Source organism: Drosophila yakuba, chromosome 2L, assembly GCF_016746365.2.
Source record: "Drosophila yakuba strain Tai18E2 chromosome 2L, Prin_Dyak_Tai18E2_2.1, whole genome shotgun sequence".
NCBI lineage: Eukaryota > Metazoa > Arthropoda > Insecta > Diptera > Drosophilidae > Drosophila > Drosophila yakuba.
The window spans coordinates 16,494,869-16,509,820 of NC_052527.2; the positions used below are offsets into that span (position 1 = coordinate 16,494,869).

General features: G+C 47.0%; 3 protein-coding genes across 6 annotated transcripts; 1 reads left to right on the plus strand and 2 right to left on the minus strand.

Moving 5' to 3' along the window:
* Nucleotides 1–738: 738 nt before the first annotated feature.
* Nucleotides 739–2,046, minus strand: LOC6528479 (glyceraldehyde-3-phosphate dehydrogenase 1). The gene has a single exon (XM_002089489.3). The coding sequence runs from the start codon at nucleotides 1,968–1,970 to the stop codon at nucleotides 972–974; it is 999 nt and encodes a 332-aa protein (XP_002089525.1). The 5' UTR covers nucleotides 1,971–2,046; the 3' UTR covers nucleotides 739–971.
* Nucleotides 2,047–2,540: 494 nt separating this feature from the next.
* LOC6528480 (DNA polymerase zeta catalytic subunit) lies at nucleotides 2,541–9,879 on the plus strand. Of its 2 annotated transcripts, XM_002089490.3 has the most exons (12): nucleotides 2,541–2,736; nucleotides 2,796–3,025; nucleotides 3,083–3,327; nucleotides 3,382–3,629; nucleotides 3,686–4,130; nucleotides 4,199–4,315; nucleotides 4,372–4,782; nucleotides 4,844–4,928; nucleotides 4,991–5,077; nucleotides 5,136–7,781; nucleotides 7,843–8,937; nucleotides 8,997–9,879. In XM_002089490.3, the coding sequence occupies exons 1-12, from the start codon at nucleotides 2,605–2,607 to the stop codon at nucleotides 9,610–9,612; spliced, it is 6,357 nt and encodes a 2,118-aa protein (XP_002089526.2). In that variant the 5' UTR covers nucleotides 2,541–2,604; the 3' UTR covers nucleotides 9,613–9,879. The 2 variants fall into 2 exon arrangements, with proteins under 2 accessions (XP_002089526.2, XP_015053958.1); XM_015198472.2 differs by lacking the exons at nucleotides 2,541–2,736; nucleotides 2,796–3,025; nucleotides 3,083–3,327; nucleotides 3,382–3,629 and having other exon boundaries at nucleotides 3,971–4,134.
* Nucleotides 9,628–14,871, minus strand: LOC6528481 (protein kintoun). Of its 3 annotated transcripts, none has more exons than XM_015198859.3 (5): nucleotides 14,710–14,871; nucleotides 12,036–13,468; nucleotides 10,861–11,884; nucleotides 10,666–10,798; nucleotides 9,628–10,415 (listed from the first exon to the last, which is right to left on the minus strand). In XM_015198859.3, exons 2-5 carry the CDS (start codon nucleotides 13,264–13,266, stop codon nucleotides 10,263–10,265), a joined length of 2,541 nt encoding a protein of 846 aa, XP_015054345.1. In that variant the 5' UTR covers nucleotides 13,267–13,468; nucleotides 14,710–14,871; the 3' UTR covers nucleotides 9,628–10,262. The 3 variants fall into 3 exon arrangements, with proteins under 3 accessions (XP_015054345.1, XP_002089527.1, XP_039226282.1); XM_002089491.3 differs by lacking the exon at nucleotides 14,710–14,871 and adding an exon at nucleotides 13,912–14,051; XM_039370348.2 differs by lacking the exon at nucleotides 14,710–14,871 and adding an exon at nucleotides 13,597–13,773.
* Between the last annotated feature and the right edge of the window lie 81 nt (nucleotides 14,872–14,952).

Consider the following 14,952-nt stretch of genomic DNA (forward strand, 5'->3'; position numbering starts at 1 on the left):
AACGTCCACGCCCATAATGTTTAGATTGTTTTAAATTTTATTATATTTATAAATTATTATATTTAGCCCAAAATTGCACTGCTACGCCCACTCCAACAACCACACTTTTAAAAAATGAGTGAATGTTTGCTGTCATTTTACTATTTGTTTTTTCTATTTGTATTCTATTTTGATAGTGGAGGAACTCGACTAAAGTGTTTGGAATGACAGCATTTTCAAATATCCCGCGCTTTGCAGCCCTGGCTGATACTAATCGATTCGATTCTGAAATGCGAAAAAGCTATGTACAAAACAGCATATGACCTTCCATGACCTTGGTTATACTCATAAGAATGCCGCTTTGTATAAGAATGCAGGTCGATATATGACAACAAAACATCCTTCCACCAAAAAAAAAAAAGAAAAAATGTATGTATATATAGGCTGAGTTCAATTATATGTTTTATATACATACATATGTATGTTGTTTTGCCCAAGAATCAAAGGCAAACAAACAGCATCCGCACAGGTTTCAAAGTGCAGCGATAAGAAAATATGTATGTTTGTTATCTGTGAATTGCAGACTCCCAGAATTGGCAACAACATATGTACATAAATAGAAACGTCGTTCCTTTGAGTTTTGCGTGGCTCCCAGGCGAAGCAGAGATACTTTTTACGTATATATTGCATATCTCAGCAAGTCTATCTGTCGATGCCCTGATATAACCTTCACACGCCCTTGGGCTTACACAAGCAAAGTTCATTCTATGCACAAGTTTTATTTTTTAAATAGCTGGCATTTAAATACAGTAACAGGGCGATACTTTATTTAACAACAATAAATAGATTTGCGTAGTTATGGCTATTTTGTGCATTTGAATGGTAACTTTAAGAGCTAACCAAGAAAAGCAATTTGAATTGCGCGCCTTTTGGATTATGCAACAGTGATTCCTGACCAGCTGCTGGGCCCCGGATTTGTACGATAGTGGCGTTTAGTCCTTGCTCTGCATATACTTGATGAGGTCGATGACGCGGTTGGAGTAACCGAACTCGTTGTCGTACCACGAGATAAGCTTGACGAACTTGTCGTTCAGCGAAATGCCAGCCTTGGCGTCGAAGACCGACGAATGGGTGTCGCTGAGGAAGTCGGTGGAGACCACCTCCTCGTCGGTGTAGCCCAGGATTCCCTTCAGGGGTCCCTTGGAGGCCTCCTCGACCTTAGCCTTGATTTCGTCATAGCTGGCTCCCTTGCCCAGGCGGACAGTAAGGTCCACGACGGAGACATTGGGAGTGGGAACGCGGAAAGCCATGCCGGTCAGCTTTCCATTCAGGGCCGGGATGACCTTGCCCACAGCCTTGGCTGCTCCGGTGGCGGCCGGGATGATGTTCTGGGCGGCGCCACGTCCATCGCGCCACAGTTTGCCAGAGGGACCGTCGACGGTCTTCTGGGTGGCAGTGGTGGCGTGCACGGTGGTCATCAGACCCTCGACGATCTCGAAGTTGTCATTGATGACCTTGGCCAGGGGAGCCAGGCAGTTGGTGGTGCACGAGGCGTTGGAGACCACCTTCATGTCGGGGCTGTAGGCGTCCAGGTTCACACCGCACACGAACATGGGCGCATCGGCGGATGGGGCCGAGATGATGACCTTCTTGGCACCGCCCTTCAAGTGGGTGGACGCCTTGTCGATGGTGGTGAACACTCCGGTGGACTCCACCACATACTCGGCTCCAGCGCTGGCCCAGTTGATGTTGGCGGGGTCGCGTTCGCTGAACACGGTGATCTTCTGGCCGTTCACCACCAGGAATCCGCCCTCAGCCGCAACGGTGCCCTTGAAACGACCGTGAGTCGAGTCGAATTTGAAGAGATACACCATGTAGTTGACATCGATGAAGGGATCGTTGACGGCCACCACAGAGGCGCCCTTATCGATGGCGGCGCGGAGCACCAGACGGCCGATGCGGCCAAATCCGTTAATTCCAATCTTCGACATGGTTGAGTTTCTGCTGCCTATTCACTTTTCCTCTCGTTCAGTTTCAGTTCGCTATTACGACTGCCGCTTTTTCCTTTTTCTGGAGCTTTTTTCGCAAACTATGTGTGGGTTCCTGCGGGGGTGACGGTGGGTAGGTGGGTATTTTGCCAGCAGACTGCGAAGGTCACACTTCAATTAAGTTTAGCCTGAAATAAATCGATTAGAATCGAATTTAAAACTTTTAATTATTTTGGAAAATTATGATAAAGCATTCATGTAAAGGGTTTGACTGCTTGAAGGTCCCAGGTACAAAACAGCTTGAGATATGCATTGACTGTAAGATCTTACTAAGAGGATACTTTTTAAAATTTCGGAATAATTTATAAAAAAGTAAAAGTATAAAACTACTTAATTTTGTATAAGGGCTTTAAGATGCTATTTATTTTTAACAATTTTTTTCTTAAGTAGTTCAATTCTAAATATATTCTCTTAAATTAAAATTTTTTTTAATAATTATTTTATGTTTAAATGCATTCAGTTTGAATTCATATAGCAGCAATCGATAGACCGATGTTTTTTCGATTCTGGGTCACTCTAATTTGAATTGAATTGAAAACAAATATCTCCGCGAAAACAAATCTATGTATTATCCGAAATGGCAGCCGCAGCAGAGGGAATCGACGGAGTATACTCCGTCCGCCTCGTCATCGCGGATTTCTATATGGAGAAGCCGCAGTTCGGCATGGATCCTTGCTATTCGGAGCTGCGCGGCAAAGAGATCAAGCGGGTGAGCCGTTCTATTTCACCACTCTTGAAAGACTGGGATAACGATCTATTTTATTACAGGTACCAGTGATTCGGGTTTTTGGCGGCAACTCCAGAGGCCAGAAAACCTGCATGCATGTACACGGCGTGTTCCCCTATTTCTACATTCCGTACGACAAGAGGGATTTTGAGTGCCTGGAGCGGGGCATTCTGCAGATAGCCATGCACCTAGACAAGGCCATCAACATATCCCTGGGTCAAGGCAGCTCCAACGCCCAGCATGTGTTCAAAATTCAGTTGGTCAAAGGCATGTGAGTTCTTCCTAAACGTCTTCTTGGTGTAAATCTTTAGCCGACATACCTTTGCAGACCCTTCTATGGCTACCATCGCGTGGAACACCAGTTCCTCAAGATCTACATGTTCAATCCCCGGTTCGTTCGCCGCGCCGCCAACCTTCTCCAAAGCGGTGCTATCCTGAGCAAAAACTTCAGTCCGCACGAGTCACATGTGCCCTATATCTTGCAGTTTATGATCGACTACAATCTGTACGGGATGAGCTATGTGCATGTCCCGCTGGAGGTTCTCAAGTTCCGACGCAGCCATGAAGATGAGGGTAAGCTGGGTACATAATCTCTTCAAGTTGCAAACTTACCTATCTACCCTTTAGAAATCCCCTACGCGAATGTCAAGCCAGCGCAGCTGCTGGACCTCATAAGCGCGAAGAAAATGGCCTGCAGTGCCTTAGAGGTGGATGTCAGCTCAAACTTCATACTGAATCGGTTCCAGCTGGTGGCAAAGAGCAAGAGCAATCACACTAACCCAGGCATTGAGGCCATCTGGAATGATGAGAAACTGCGCCGACAAAAACTTGTCGAGAAGCACACCGATGCTGACGATGCCGAGAAGGCTCAAGCGGTAATCCGGGAATCCATGTTGTATTGATAGATCCTACAGCCTTGTTTCCATTGTAGGTGCCAATTCTGGAATTACCGCCAACACAAGAGCGTCATCAGATTGAAATTGCCGAGAGCGATATCTTCTACCGCACCGCTTTGGAGAGCAAGCTGATGACACTGGAGCAGTCCACGCTGTCCGAGCAAACGTTGTCAGATCAGACAACCCTTGCCAATGTAACCATGCAGACCACATTGCCCGGCACAAAGGCCCAGAAACGCACGTTCAACTTGCAAAAACTTCTAGCCAACGCCGTTTATCCGGAGGAGTGCTCACAGGATCAGCAGCAACTGTTGGTTAATGCTTCCTTTATACAGAACCATGTCAGCTGCGGCAACAGCAGCAATGTCAGCCTGTCAACCCCTAAGGATGAGTCCGATTACATGGACGAAACTCTAGTCGATGAGGAACTAATTCTAAGCCTTACACAGCCTCATGGAGCGATACCCCATGATGCCACCTGTGGGTAAACGGTTGCCAAAACTGAAACTTACTTTTTGATAATTAACGAATCATTATTTTTTCTTCAGTGAGGGAGGAGGATTTGGAACTTTTGGATGCGTTGCAGCTGCTGGAGGAGCAAAATGAAAATGAATCCCATGTGGATCTAGACAGTTCATTGGCTCCTTTGTCACAACAAAAAAATTGTGAGTGCTTTATGGAGTTTTTGTTCTGAATTGATTATACTGATCTCTTTTTGTAGTCGAACTGAAACCCGAGCTGTTGGACAAGGAGACTGCAGCTGCTGCAGGTCACTTCGACGAAGATTGTGACACCGACGAGGATGCAGACCAAGAAACCCGACATGACTACTCCACCGCCCTCGACGATGTAGATGAGCTGTTGCTTAAGCTAACTCAAAGTCAGTTGGAACCTGCGGAATCAAAGGAACTAGAAGCATCCACTAAATTGCCGCAAGTCGATGGTGCTGATGATCGCTTACAGAGAACACCCATTAAATCGAGCAGTTCTAAGCCAAAGTCGAGTCCTCCAAAGACTCCAACAACCCCGAAAGGTCAGAAAAGCTTTCCCAAATCGCCACGTACTCCGAAAACTAGTGCGGCCAAGAAATATGCCCCGCTGGCTTTGACTATTGGAAGCAGTTCAGCAAAGAGTGGGTAGAACATAGAACTTCTACTTAGAAGTAGACTTTCATAAATCATAACTAATTGCAGAAAGCAACGATGACTTCACAGGGAGAGCGTCTAATCCACGCCTCAGTTTGCAGCTAGACCAAGGACCAGGATCGGGACAACTTCGGTAATCAAATTCTTTGTTTTCTTCATTTGTAGGGCTTTTGATGACGAACATTTTGTTTCTAGTCCAGAAATCTCTTTGCGGAAGAAAGTTGCCATGTCGGAGCTACGACGAAAAAGTGTTGAGGACAGTTTTGTGATCTTAAAGAACGAGTATGGTTAACTTATATTCTATACGGCAAGACATTTTATATTATTGTTTTCCTGATAGTTGTACTCCTGTAAGTAGTAGAAGACGATCTACACGCAATCTGGACAAAACACACATTATTTGTTCCCTTACACCGAGGGACAGAAATCCTTGTTTGTCCGACATGTTCGAATCAGCTGACGGCAAGCAACTACCACCAGAAGAAGAGGTTATGAAGCCTCGAAGGAGTACTCGTCATCAAGTTAAAGATAATCTACCCATGGTTGGGTGTGAGGGATCCTATAAGATAAAGTCCCACAGGTCAGAAGGAAGTGGTTTAGTTGAGCTTAAACCATGCCAGAGTTCCGATGAGTGTTTCAGCGAAATAGAAAAAACTAAGTCACGTGGTAGAGGTAGAGGCCGTGGTAGACCTCTTACAAGAGCCAGGCCATCACACAGTCCGAATCAAAATACTAAAACTAGTTTGAACGAAACTGTTGCATTAGAACAAACAACAAACGTTTTTTCCACTAACTCAGAAAATCCCCAGCAGCAGCTAAACTGTGTTTCTAATGAGTTGGATGATCTCAAAACTCAAAAAGGCAGTGATGAAAAGTTACAAAGTGAACTTTTTCCACAGAAACCATTTGTTATTTCTTCTAAAGATTCGGCAAACTCCAGTGAGAAGAACCCATATCCTACAAGCGATGATGAGGCCATCGAGTCCGACACTGAAAGCGATAATATAGTCACCAAACTTCGTAAAACACCCAACTTGAAACGCTTACGAAGGAGCATTCGGTCGGAGTTGCTAACCAAGCAATTAACTCCTAGTTCAGCAATAAGACCCCCTGAGATCCAGACCACGCCTCAGCTTAGTCCTAAAAGCAATGAAAGCAACACACCAGAGCTAATGAGAAGTTTCTATGAGCATTCGCTGATTGTGAACAGTCCGTCGGTCTTCAGTGACGTGTTAGATAGTCCCCAAACGATTATGGATTCTCCTAAGACTGCTCCACCTTCTCCCGATAGTAACTTCTTCGTGATTACTCCCTTGGAGCTGCCTCCATCCTACGATGAGGTAGTTCGCGGTAGCCGCAAAATGGACATTCCCGAGTACGAGTTCCAGAAGCCCTACTACAGCAATCCCTCCGATGTGAGCAAGGTAACGGAGGTGGGCTTCCTGGTACTCCACATCCCAGGAAACAAGCTAAATGACTGTGAACCCTTCCAGAGCGTACTGGGAAATGATCGTGGATTAGCCTCCTGGCGCCGTCAACAACTAATAACCATCGGTGGTCCGGCAATGTTGCAGAGACATCGGGGAGAACAAAAAATACGGGAGTACTTCAGCACTAAACAAAGAATAGCAATCGAACCTGCACAGCTAGCACCCACCTGGCAAGAAGCCCAGATGTGGTTAAAAGCCAAAGAACTTCTTCGTCAGCGGGAGGAACCCAAAAAGTCTTCCGATGACATAGACAGCCCCATCAAGATCAAACGGCAGAAAATCACTATGATGCTGCCGGCCGAGGAAGGCGACGGCGGCAGTGGGAATGAAGATGCTGGTGAGGAATTCGACTGCAGTCTGAGCCTTACACCTTTGTCCCAAGCTAAGAATAAAGGCAAGGCAACCCCGATAAGTAGCAAAACTAAGGAGACCGGAAAGAATCGCCTTCAGCCTGGAACCAGGCTCAACTTTAATGAAAACCAGGAGAAAGAACCAACAAGCTCGCAGTCTAGCGAACAAAGCGTCTCCAGTAGCGCGGCCCAGTTGGAGCTAGATCGTAGTTCCTTTCTGCGGCAACTAGAGTGTAGTAGTCAGGAGAGGCAGCACGACGTCAGCTTTGGACTTAGCCACGCCACCATGGACAACACATTCGGGTTTAAGGTTAATTTGGAGAACCTGCAGCAAGCGAAAGCCGACATTGAATGCAACCATCTGACAATCATAATTTTAGAGGTGTTTGTGTCCACGCGGGGTGATCTACAACCAGATCCCATGCACGACGAGATTCGTTGTCTATTTTATGCTATCGAACACAGTTTACCGGATGAAAATCTTCCTAGCAAAGCCTGCGGCTATATAATGGTGAATACAGCCCAGGATTTGCTAAGTGAAGGCCATTCACATGCTATAGATCGGGATATTGAGGTGCAAGTTGTGACCAATGAAGCGGAGGCGTTTGAGGCACTGTTGGCTTTGTGTGGACGGTGGGATGCGGATATATTTGCAGGTTACGAAATCGAGATGTCTTCTTGGGGGTATGTGATTGATCGTGCCAAACATCTGTGCTTTAACATCGCTCCCTTGTTGTCCCGAGTGCCCACACAGAAGGTCCGAGACTTTGTGGACGAGGATCGGGAGCAGTTCACCGATTTGGATGTTGAAATGAAACTCTGCGGTCGCATTCTGCTGGACGTATGGCGTCTGATGCGATCTGAGATCGCTTTGACGTCGTACACCTTTGAAAACGTAATGTATCACATCTTGCATAAACGATGTCCCTGGCACACTCCCAAATCCCTCACCGAGTGGTTCGCCTCGCCCTGCACCCGCTGGCTAGTAATGGAATATTACTTGGAGCGAGTGCGCGGCACTTTGGCTCTTTTGGATCAGCTGGACTTACTGGGACGGACTAGCGAAATGGCCAAGCTCATTGGTATTCAGTTCTACGAGGTGCTATCGCGCGGCTCGCAGTTTCGCGTGGAAAGCATGATGTTGAGGTAGGTGGTAGCATTGAGAAGGACAAAATATTCTACTCTTATGATCTCTCTGTCTTCACAGAATCGCCAAGCCAAAGAATCTGGTGCCACTTTCACCCAGCGTCCAGGCTCGTGCCCATATGAGAGCCCCCGAGTATTTGGCACTAATAATGGAGCCGCAGTCACGATTCTATGCTGATCCACTAATCGTGCTTGACTTCCAGAGCTTGTATCCCAGCATGATCATTGCCTACAACTACTGCTTCTCCACATGCTTGGGTAGAGTAGAGCACTTGGGCGGTAGTACGCCCTTCGAATTTGGGGCATCGCAGCTTCGAGTTTCACGGCAGATGCTGCAGAAGCTACTGGAGCACGATCTGGTTACCGTTTCGCCATGCGGCGTTGTATTTGTGAAGCGCGAAGTGCGCGAAGGTATCTTGCCGCGCATGCTCACCGAGATCTTGGACACGCGCCAAATGGTCAAGCAGTCGATGAAGCTCCATAAGGATAGCTCTGCACTTCAACGGATCCTTCACTCAAGACAGCTGGGCCTTAAACTGATGGCCAATGTCACCTATGGCTACACTGCCGCTAACTTCAGTGGCAGAATGCCTGCAGTGGAAGTGGGTGACACTGTAGTTTCCAAAGGACGGGAGACCCTGGAGCGTGCTATCAAACTAGTGGAGAACAACGAGGAGTGGAAGGTGCGTGTCGTTTATGGCGATACGGATTCGATGTTCGTTCTTGTCCCTGGTCGAAATCGAGCTGAAGCTTTTCGAATCGGTGAGGAGATCGCTAAGGCCGTCACCGAAATGAATCCACAGCCAGTGAAGCTAAAACTGGAGAAGGTCTACCAACCTTGCATTCTGCAGACCAAGAAGCGTTACGTGGGATATATGTACGAGACAGCTGACCAGGCGCAACCCGTTTACGAAGCTAAGGGCATAGAAACTGTACGGCGAGATGGGTGTCCGGCGGTGGCCAAAATGCTGGAAAAGGTGCTACGCATATTGTTTGAGACGCAAGACGTCAGCAAGATAAAGGCGTACGTCTGCCGGCAGTTCACAAAGCTACTGTCGGGCAGGGCCAACCTGCAGGACCTGATTTTCGCCAAAGAATTCAGGGGCCTTAATGGCTACAAGCCCACGGCTTGTGTGCCAGCACTAGAACTCACGCGGTAAATTAGACGATATTCCTTTGCTATTCCCAAATTGTATCATAGCCCTTTTTTTTCAGAAAATGGATGCAAAAAGACCCACGACATGTGCCTCGTCGGGGTGAACGCGTCCCTTTCATAATAGTGAACGGCCCGCCAGGCATGCAACTAATCCGCCTGGTGCGCAGCCCGCACGACATCCTGGGCAACGAGGGTCATAAGATAAACGCCATCTACTACATCACCAAGGCAATTATTCCGCCGCTGAATCGCTGCCTGCTGCTCATAGGCGCCAATGTCCACGATTGGTTTGCCAGTCTGCCAAGGAAGTTACTCCTGACGCCAGCCGTAGGAAATGCCAACGAATTAGCGGGTGCACGAGGTGCCAAGTCCACCATTTCCCAGTATTTCTCTACCACCAACTGCGTGATTGATTGTGGCCGTCAAACCAAGGCAGGCATTTGTACAACCTGCATGAAAAACGCAACCAAATGCGTAATTGTGCTATCAGATAAGACAGCGCGCCTGGAGAGAGGTTACCAACTAACTAGACAGATCTGTCAGGCTTGTTGCGGACGGCTGGGCAGCCTTCAGTGTGACTCCCTCGACTGCCCAGTGCTCTACGTCTTGGAAGGAAAGCGAAGAGAACTCCACCAAATCGAGCACTGGCACAAACTTCTTGAATACCACTTCTAATGCCAATATACCGGATTTCTCATTCATTAGGGATGTAATGTATTTTAACTTTCAACTTGCTTATAAAAGTTAAAATTACATGCATTGCTTTAGCCACAGCTTCTAAACATTTACAAAGCTTATAGTCTACTTATGCATTGGGTGATTCTGTTGTGTTTAATACTAGAGGAATTGTTAACTATTGATATTGTTTAGGTGTATCATGTTATGATTGTTATGTGAGTTGAGCATGGAGCCAATAAATTAGCACTTAATGTTCACTTAAAACTTTCAGTTTGCTAATTTGTAAGACATCAGTTGTGTTCCTCAATGAGAATGAATATGAAATTATTAATCTATAATAGGTTTTTCAGTTCAGCGTAGGATTTCATCTTTCAAGTTAACAGCTTCAATGATTAACCGAATTAAATAACACTTAGTACTTGATGTTCATTAACATTTTGATTTCTGATTTAGCCCTGATTTGTGTTGCCTAATACAATTTTGTATATTTCTTTCAATTGAGCAATTTGCTTCGATACAAAAGGAGTTACAGCATATATATTAAAAAACGTAGCGTTAGATAACATATAGGTAGCATTTAAAAACTCTGAAAACATGCCTCTAAATCACTCAAAAAATATGAATATATTTATGGTTTAAATAACATCTTAATCATCCATTTCAAACATCAGGGCGTTCTTAGCTTCCGATTCATTGTGGTTGCTGTGGGCACCTGGTGCTCCAGTGAGATCCAGTCCGCTGTCGTGGAGCACGGACCCGCCATTCGGCTTGTTACAGTTTCTTGATTGATTTTCTTGTTGCTGTAAATTTGAGTACACGTTATTAGTATTATGCGAAAGTACATATTTAATATCCCACACCAGACTGCCAAATAATAAAGTTCTATTTTTACACTAATTGTCAATATTGTCTTAGACTTGATCAATATTAATACCTGGTGACGAAAATAAAGCCAAACTGCCCGATTTCGCTGATCGCCTCTAATTCAATTAGCAAGCTAACAACCTAACGGCGGAGATATTCGCTTAATTAACTAGATCTTGATCTCACCTTGAGGGCAGAGCCCCGTGTCTCTTCGTAGTCGACGGAATCCCCTTCGCTGAGGCGACGCTGCTGAGCCCGCAGCTTGAGATCGCGTCGCTTCTGGTTCTTCTTGCGTTGACCCAGGATGCTGGAGTCGAGTCTGAGCGATTGAGTAAATTATAAAATTGCGAACCATTTTCAGGGGTTATAACTGGTACTTACCGGAACACTTGCTTCATGATGTGATCATTAAACCTAACAGTCTTCTTGCAGCTCTCCGAGAGCCCGGCATCCGAACGGTCCTCCTCGGGAATGCCGCCGAATGAATGAGAAAACAGCGAGGTTCCGGATGCGTCCACGGAACACGAGTACGAGGAGCAGTCGTCAATGGAGGAGCAGCTGTCCGACATCGAGGGTCGTGGTCCATAGCGGCTGAATCGCTTAAGGATGCCGCGATGGGAGCCACCGATGCTATCGTTACACTCCGAGTAGCTGCGTTGCTTACGCTGCGACGGAAACTTAAACATAGTCTTCGGCTGAAGCTCAGGATTTTTAGCCAGTGGCTCCTGGAAGATCATATCTGCGCAGGCAGATTCTGATAGGGAGCGCTCCTTCTTGTTCCTCTTCCGTTGCTTCTTACCGGCCTTCTTGTTCTGCGACTGTTGCTGGTGCTGCTTATCGCTTTCCGGCTCTTGATCCTGGTTCCCCTTCTCTTCCTCCTCCTTTGTGCCAGGGCGAATGGTAACCTTCAGGGCCTGGCCCTCCTGGTTGTGCACGAATTTAACATCGAGAGGAGCATTCTCCTTTGCGTTTGCTTTTCCACTGCTTTTTACATTGTACTGCCCATGGACTGGGTACTCTTTGAGCTCCGTGGCATCCAGACCGGCCAGATAGCTAGCCGGAGTCTCGCTCTGCGAACTCAGACACAGCTTGAGCACTACATTGTTGTCCCAGGCCTCCGCCTCCACGCTCTCGATGGCGGAATCCTCATGCTCCGCCGGCAGTTCTACGTAAAAAGCGTAGTGGGTGGGATAGTAGCCACTGCCGATGGTAGCGAACTGTAGGTGCAGGCTTCGCTGCTCTCTCAACTGCTCAATGGAGTCCGGTTGAACGTTGGGCACGTGCAGCACGAATGCCATCACATTGTCCAGCACGTTGCAATCAAACTTGCTTGGCAGTTGGTAGTGCACGGAGTTCTTCAGGAACGGACTGTTAGCGAGGCGCACAGTCGCAGTAGTGGGCGAGGCTAAGAGAGCACATAAATTTAATTCATATTAATAATCAACGTAATAGTATTTAAGCAAAAGAAAACTAACTAACCAAATTGCGATAAAATTTATTAAAAAAAAAACCCAATAAACGACTTTTAAATAAGGTATTAATAATGGTAAACTTACAAATTTCGGAGATATCCGCCTTGGAATCGCTGAGTTCGCCATCAGGATCCTCCTCCACGGGCGATTCGCTGTTGGAGTGAAGCTCCACGCCGCTGTCCTCGCGGCTGAAGTGGCGCAAGGTGTCGTGCATCTGGGCTTCCTCCTTGGTGCTTTTCCGGACCACAGGTAACGTGATGCTCAAACGACGCATGTCCGTGTCGAAGCGGGCTTGGCCCGCCTTGTCGTCCACAGAGAAGGGCAGGTCCAACTTCAGGCGGTACTTTGCTCCCTGCCGTTCGCTGAACAGGTATACGGACTTAGAGGTGACGTCCAGCTGGCACTCGGCTGTCGAACGAAGCAGAGGGAGCTCGATCTCCACGACGAGGGAGCGAGGAACGGTCACATGCAGCTTGGCATCCAGCTCGTCCGTGTACTCGGACAAGTCAACGTCGTGGCTGTGCTTGATAGAATATCTGGGCACCGTGAACTCTGGCACCGGAGTGGGCTTTGTTTTCATGGGCAGGACGCGGGGCTCCGGTTTCCCGGGAGCGGGTGGCTTTGTGGGGAACATGTGCGCCAGAGGATGTGGTTCCTGCTCTTCGGCCGTGGGATTGTCGGCCAGCTTGCGTATCACAGTGGGACGGGGAATACCCTTGTAGTCCAGCTTGGGGAATTTAAGGTTGGCGCGATCCAGGGAGACCTTGTACTCGCGCTCGACTGCGTCCAGTGCAGTATCGATGAGGCATTGCCGGAACTGCTTGTTCCGCTTGGCCAGGTGAAGGGCGTCGGGATGGAAGACCACGTCGAACACCTTACAGTGGTTGTTTTTCGCGTCGCAGTCATCCCGTGACGAGGTCTGGGCCATCGGAATGGACCAGCTTAGGCCACGGCTGCCACTCGATGGATCCGTGGCCACCTCGTTCTTGGGCCTCTCGATCTCCTCAGAGCCAGCGATGTTGATGAAGCACTTAAGCTCGCCATCTAGGGCGGTCTTGATCACGAATCCCGGCTTCGGGTGGATGAACCTCACCTCCACGCCACGCTCCTTTTCCAGCTGGGTGATCTCCTCCTCGTAGATCTTGCGATTCTCAGGGTCCTGGATCTCCTCCACGTAGTCGAAGAACAGCTTACGGAACTCCTCTCGGCCAAAGGCCTCCTGGATGCGGTTGAACTCGTCCTTGCTTATGTCGAGCTGCTCATCGTCACGAAGTTTGGATTGTTTATTACGCGATCGGGCAGCGGATGCGGACATAGCTTTCTCACAGGCACACTTCACTCACGGAGGGATCTCTTCGGGTCTCCTCTTCTTTGCACTTTTACTACACAAATAACAATTTTCTTATCACTTCGGCGGGCTTTGTTTTTGTTTTTGTTTGTTTTTATTTGTTTAGGGTTGCTCAGTTTCGGGCCACGTTTCCTTGGCAAATGCGTTTGGTTTCTATTTCTGGAAGGTTCTGAAATTACAAATGAAATATAGCCGATTATTACGTGTGTATAACTGCAATAACAACAAGACAATTATCAGTCGATTGGAACGTTTGACTAGTTTTTCTGTTCCGACTACAAACATATACATGTTTACCTGGCTATTTTATCGTTTTGTAAATAAACCTACAGGGCATAACTGAATCTTGTGAAACCTGGCGAAATTGTGGAAACTTTCCAATCGAAGACGAGATAAGCAAAGTACCAGGTCCCAAGGTTGCCCTAGGTCCTGACTAACTCGTAACCAAACACCGCTGAATATAATGAAATTCTAATCGGCAGATAAGCAAATAAAAATTAAATCAATGACGCAGTAAGGTCGCTCCCGAAAATTGCCGGCTAGCCGCCGGAATTATGGGCGTTATGTAAATAGATACAGATGTGTGTAGATTCTACATGACTACAAACTGACCACGAGTTGTTTTATAAGTCAGCCAATAAATAAACCAACTGCGTAGTTTCTAAAACTCAAGAACGCGTAGATGTTTTCTTTATTTTTATTCTGTTTTTTCGTGCTTTGGTGCGATGCCTTCCCGACGAGCGTGTTTATAAGAATGAGAGCGCACCGCCCGAAACGCCGGCAAATATTGGAGGCTCTCGCGAGTCAAAAAAGAGAGCGTCCTCTGCGCAGTGGAGGGCCTTTTGATAAGCGCGAAAAAAACCACTTGCCCCCAATTGTTTTTGTTTAGCGAGATTCTGCCCCGCCGCCCCTGTTCCCCGCGCCCCCACACATTATCCGATTTCTGGCGCAACCCAACTAATTGTACAATAAACGACCGCATCTCTACAAACACATGAATGTATGAATGTATGTACATATTGCGTGTGCCAACTGATATTACAAACTTAAATACATATGTACATATATATGTGCTGGGTGGGCGGCGAATAGGGGGTCAGTTAGATGTTTCCCTACGGCGTGTGTATCCCCACTCCGAGGAAAACGAGGAAAATTATAACAGTTACGTGACCAAACACATGTCTGCGCTGTGGGAGGGGAAAACTGTTGTTTGATCGATACGAGCCGAAACTCATTGATTTCCTGGACAAACCGGTCGCAGTTGAGATGAAAACTCCAACTATACAAATGGTTAGTGTTATTCTATAGCACCGGGCAGATAAATCAGTTCATTTCACACAGGACAACAGCCTAATGGTCCGCAAACTCCTCACTGCCATTCCACTGCTTAATTAGACACTATTTACTCACCTGAATTGGAATTACTTATGCTCTTGTGGGCACAACGGCACTAAATACAATATTTTTCTGTTAAATGGGCTCGTTTTCAATAGACGCTTTCATGAAGTTCGAGTTTGACGTTCTAGAAACTTTTCCGCTGGACCGGCTGCTCGTGTTTGTGTGTGTGCAGTGCTTTGGTATTTCTACTCATGGGATTTGGAAAATGTAGGGCCTAGTATTTTTATTTACTATGTAATGTGCAGACGTTGGCCC

Excerpts from the sequence above, each read along its gene's own strand:
- LOC6528479 (XM_002089489.3), bottom strand. The coding sequence starts at position 1,970 with ATGTCGAAGATTGGAATTAACGGATTTGGCCGCATCGGCCGTCTGGTG.
- LOC6528480 (XM_002089490.3), top strand. The coding sequence starts at position 2,605 with ATGGCAGCCGCAGCAGAGGGAATCGACGGAGTATACTCCGTCCGCCTC. Across the intron at positions 4,783-4,843 it reads TGGAAGCAGTTCAGCAAAGA|AAAGCAACGATGACTTCACA; the intron begins GTGGGTAGAACA and ends AACTAATTGCAG. Across the intron at positions 7,782-7,842 it reads GTGGAAAGCATGATGTTGAG|AATCGCCAAGCCAAAGAATC; the intron begins GTAGGTGGTAGC and ends CTGTCTTCACAG.
- LOC6528481 (XM_015198859.3), bottom strand. The coding sequence starts at position 13,266 with ATGTCCGCATCCGCTGCCCGATCGCGTAATAAACAATCCAAACTTCGT. Across the intron at positions 10,799-10,860 it reads ATCATGAAGCAAGTGTTCCG|ACTCGACTCCAGCATCCTGG; the intron begins GTAAGTACCAGT and ends TCAATCGCTCAG. Across the intron at positions 10,416-10,665 it reads CACGGGGCTCTGCCCTCAAG|CAACAAGAAAATCAATCAAG; the intron begins GTGAGATCAAGA and ends TCAAATTTACAG.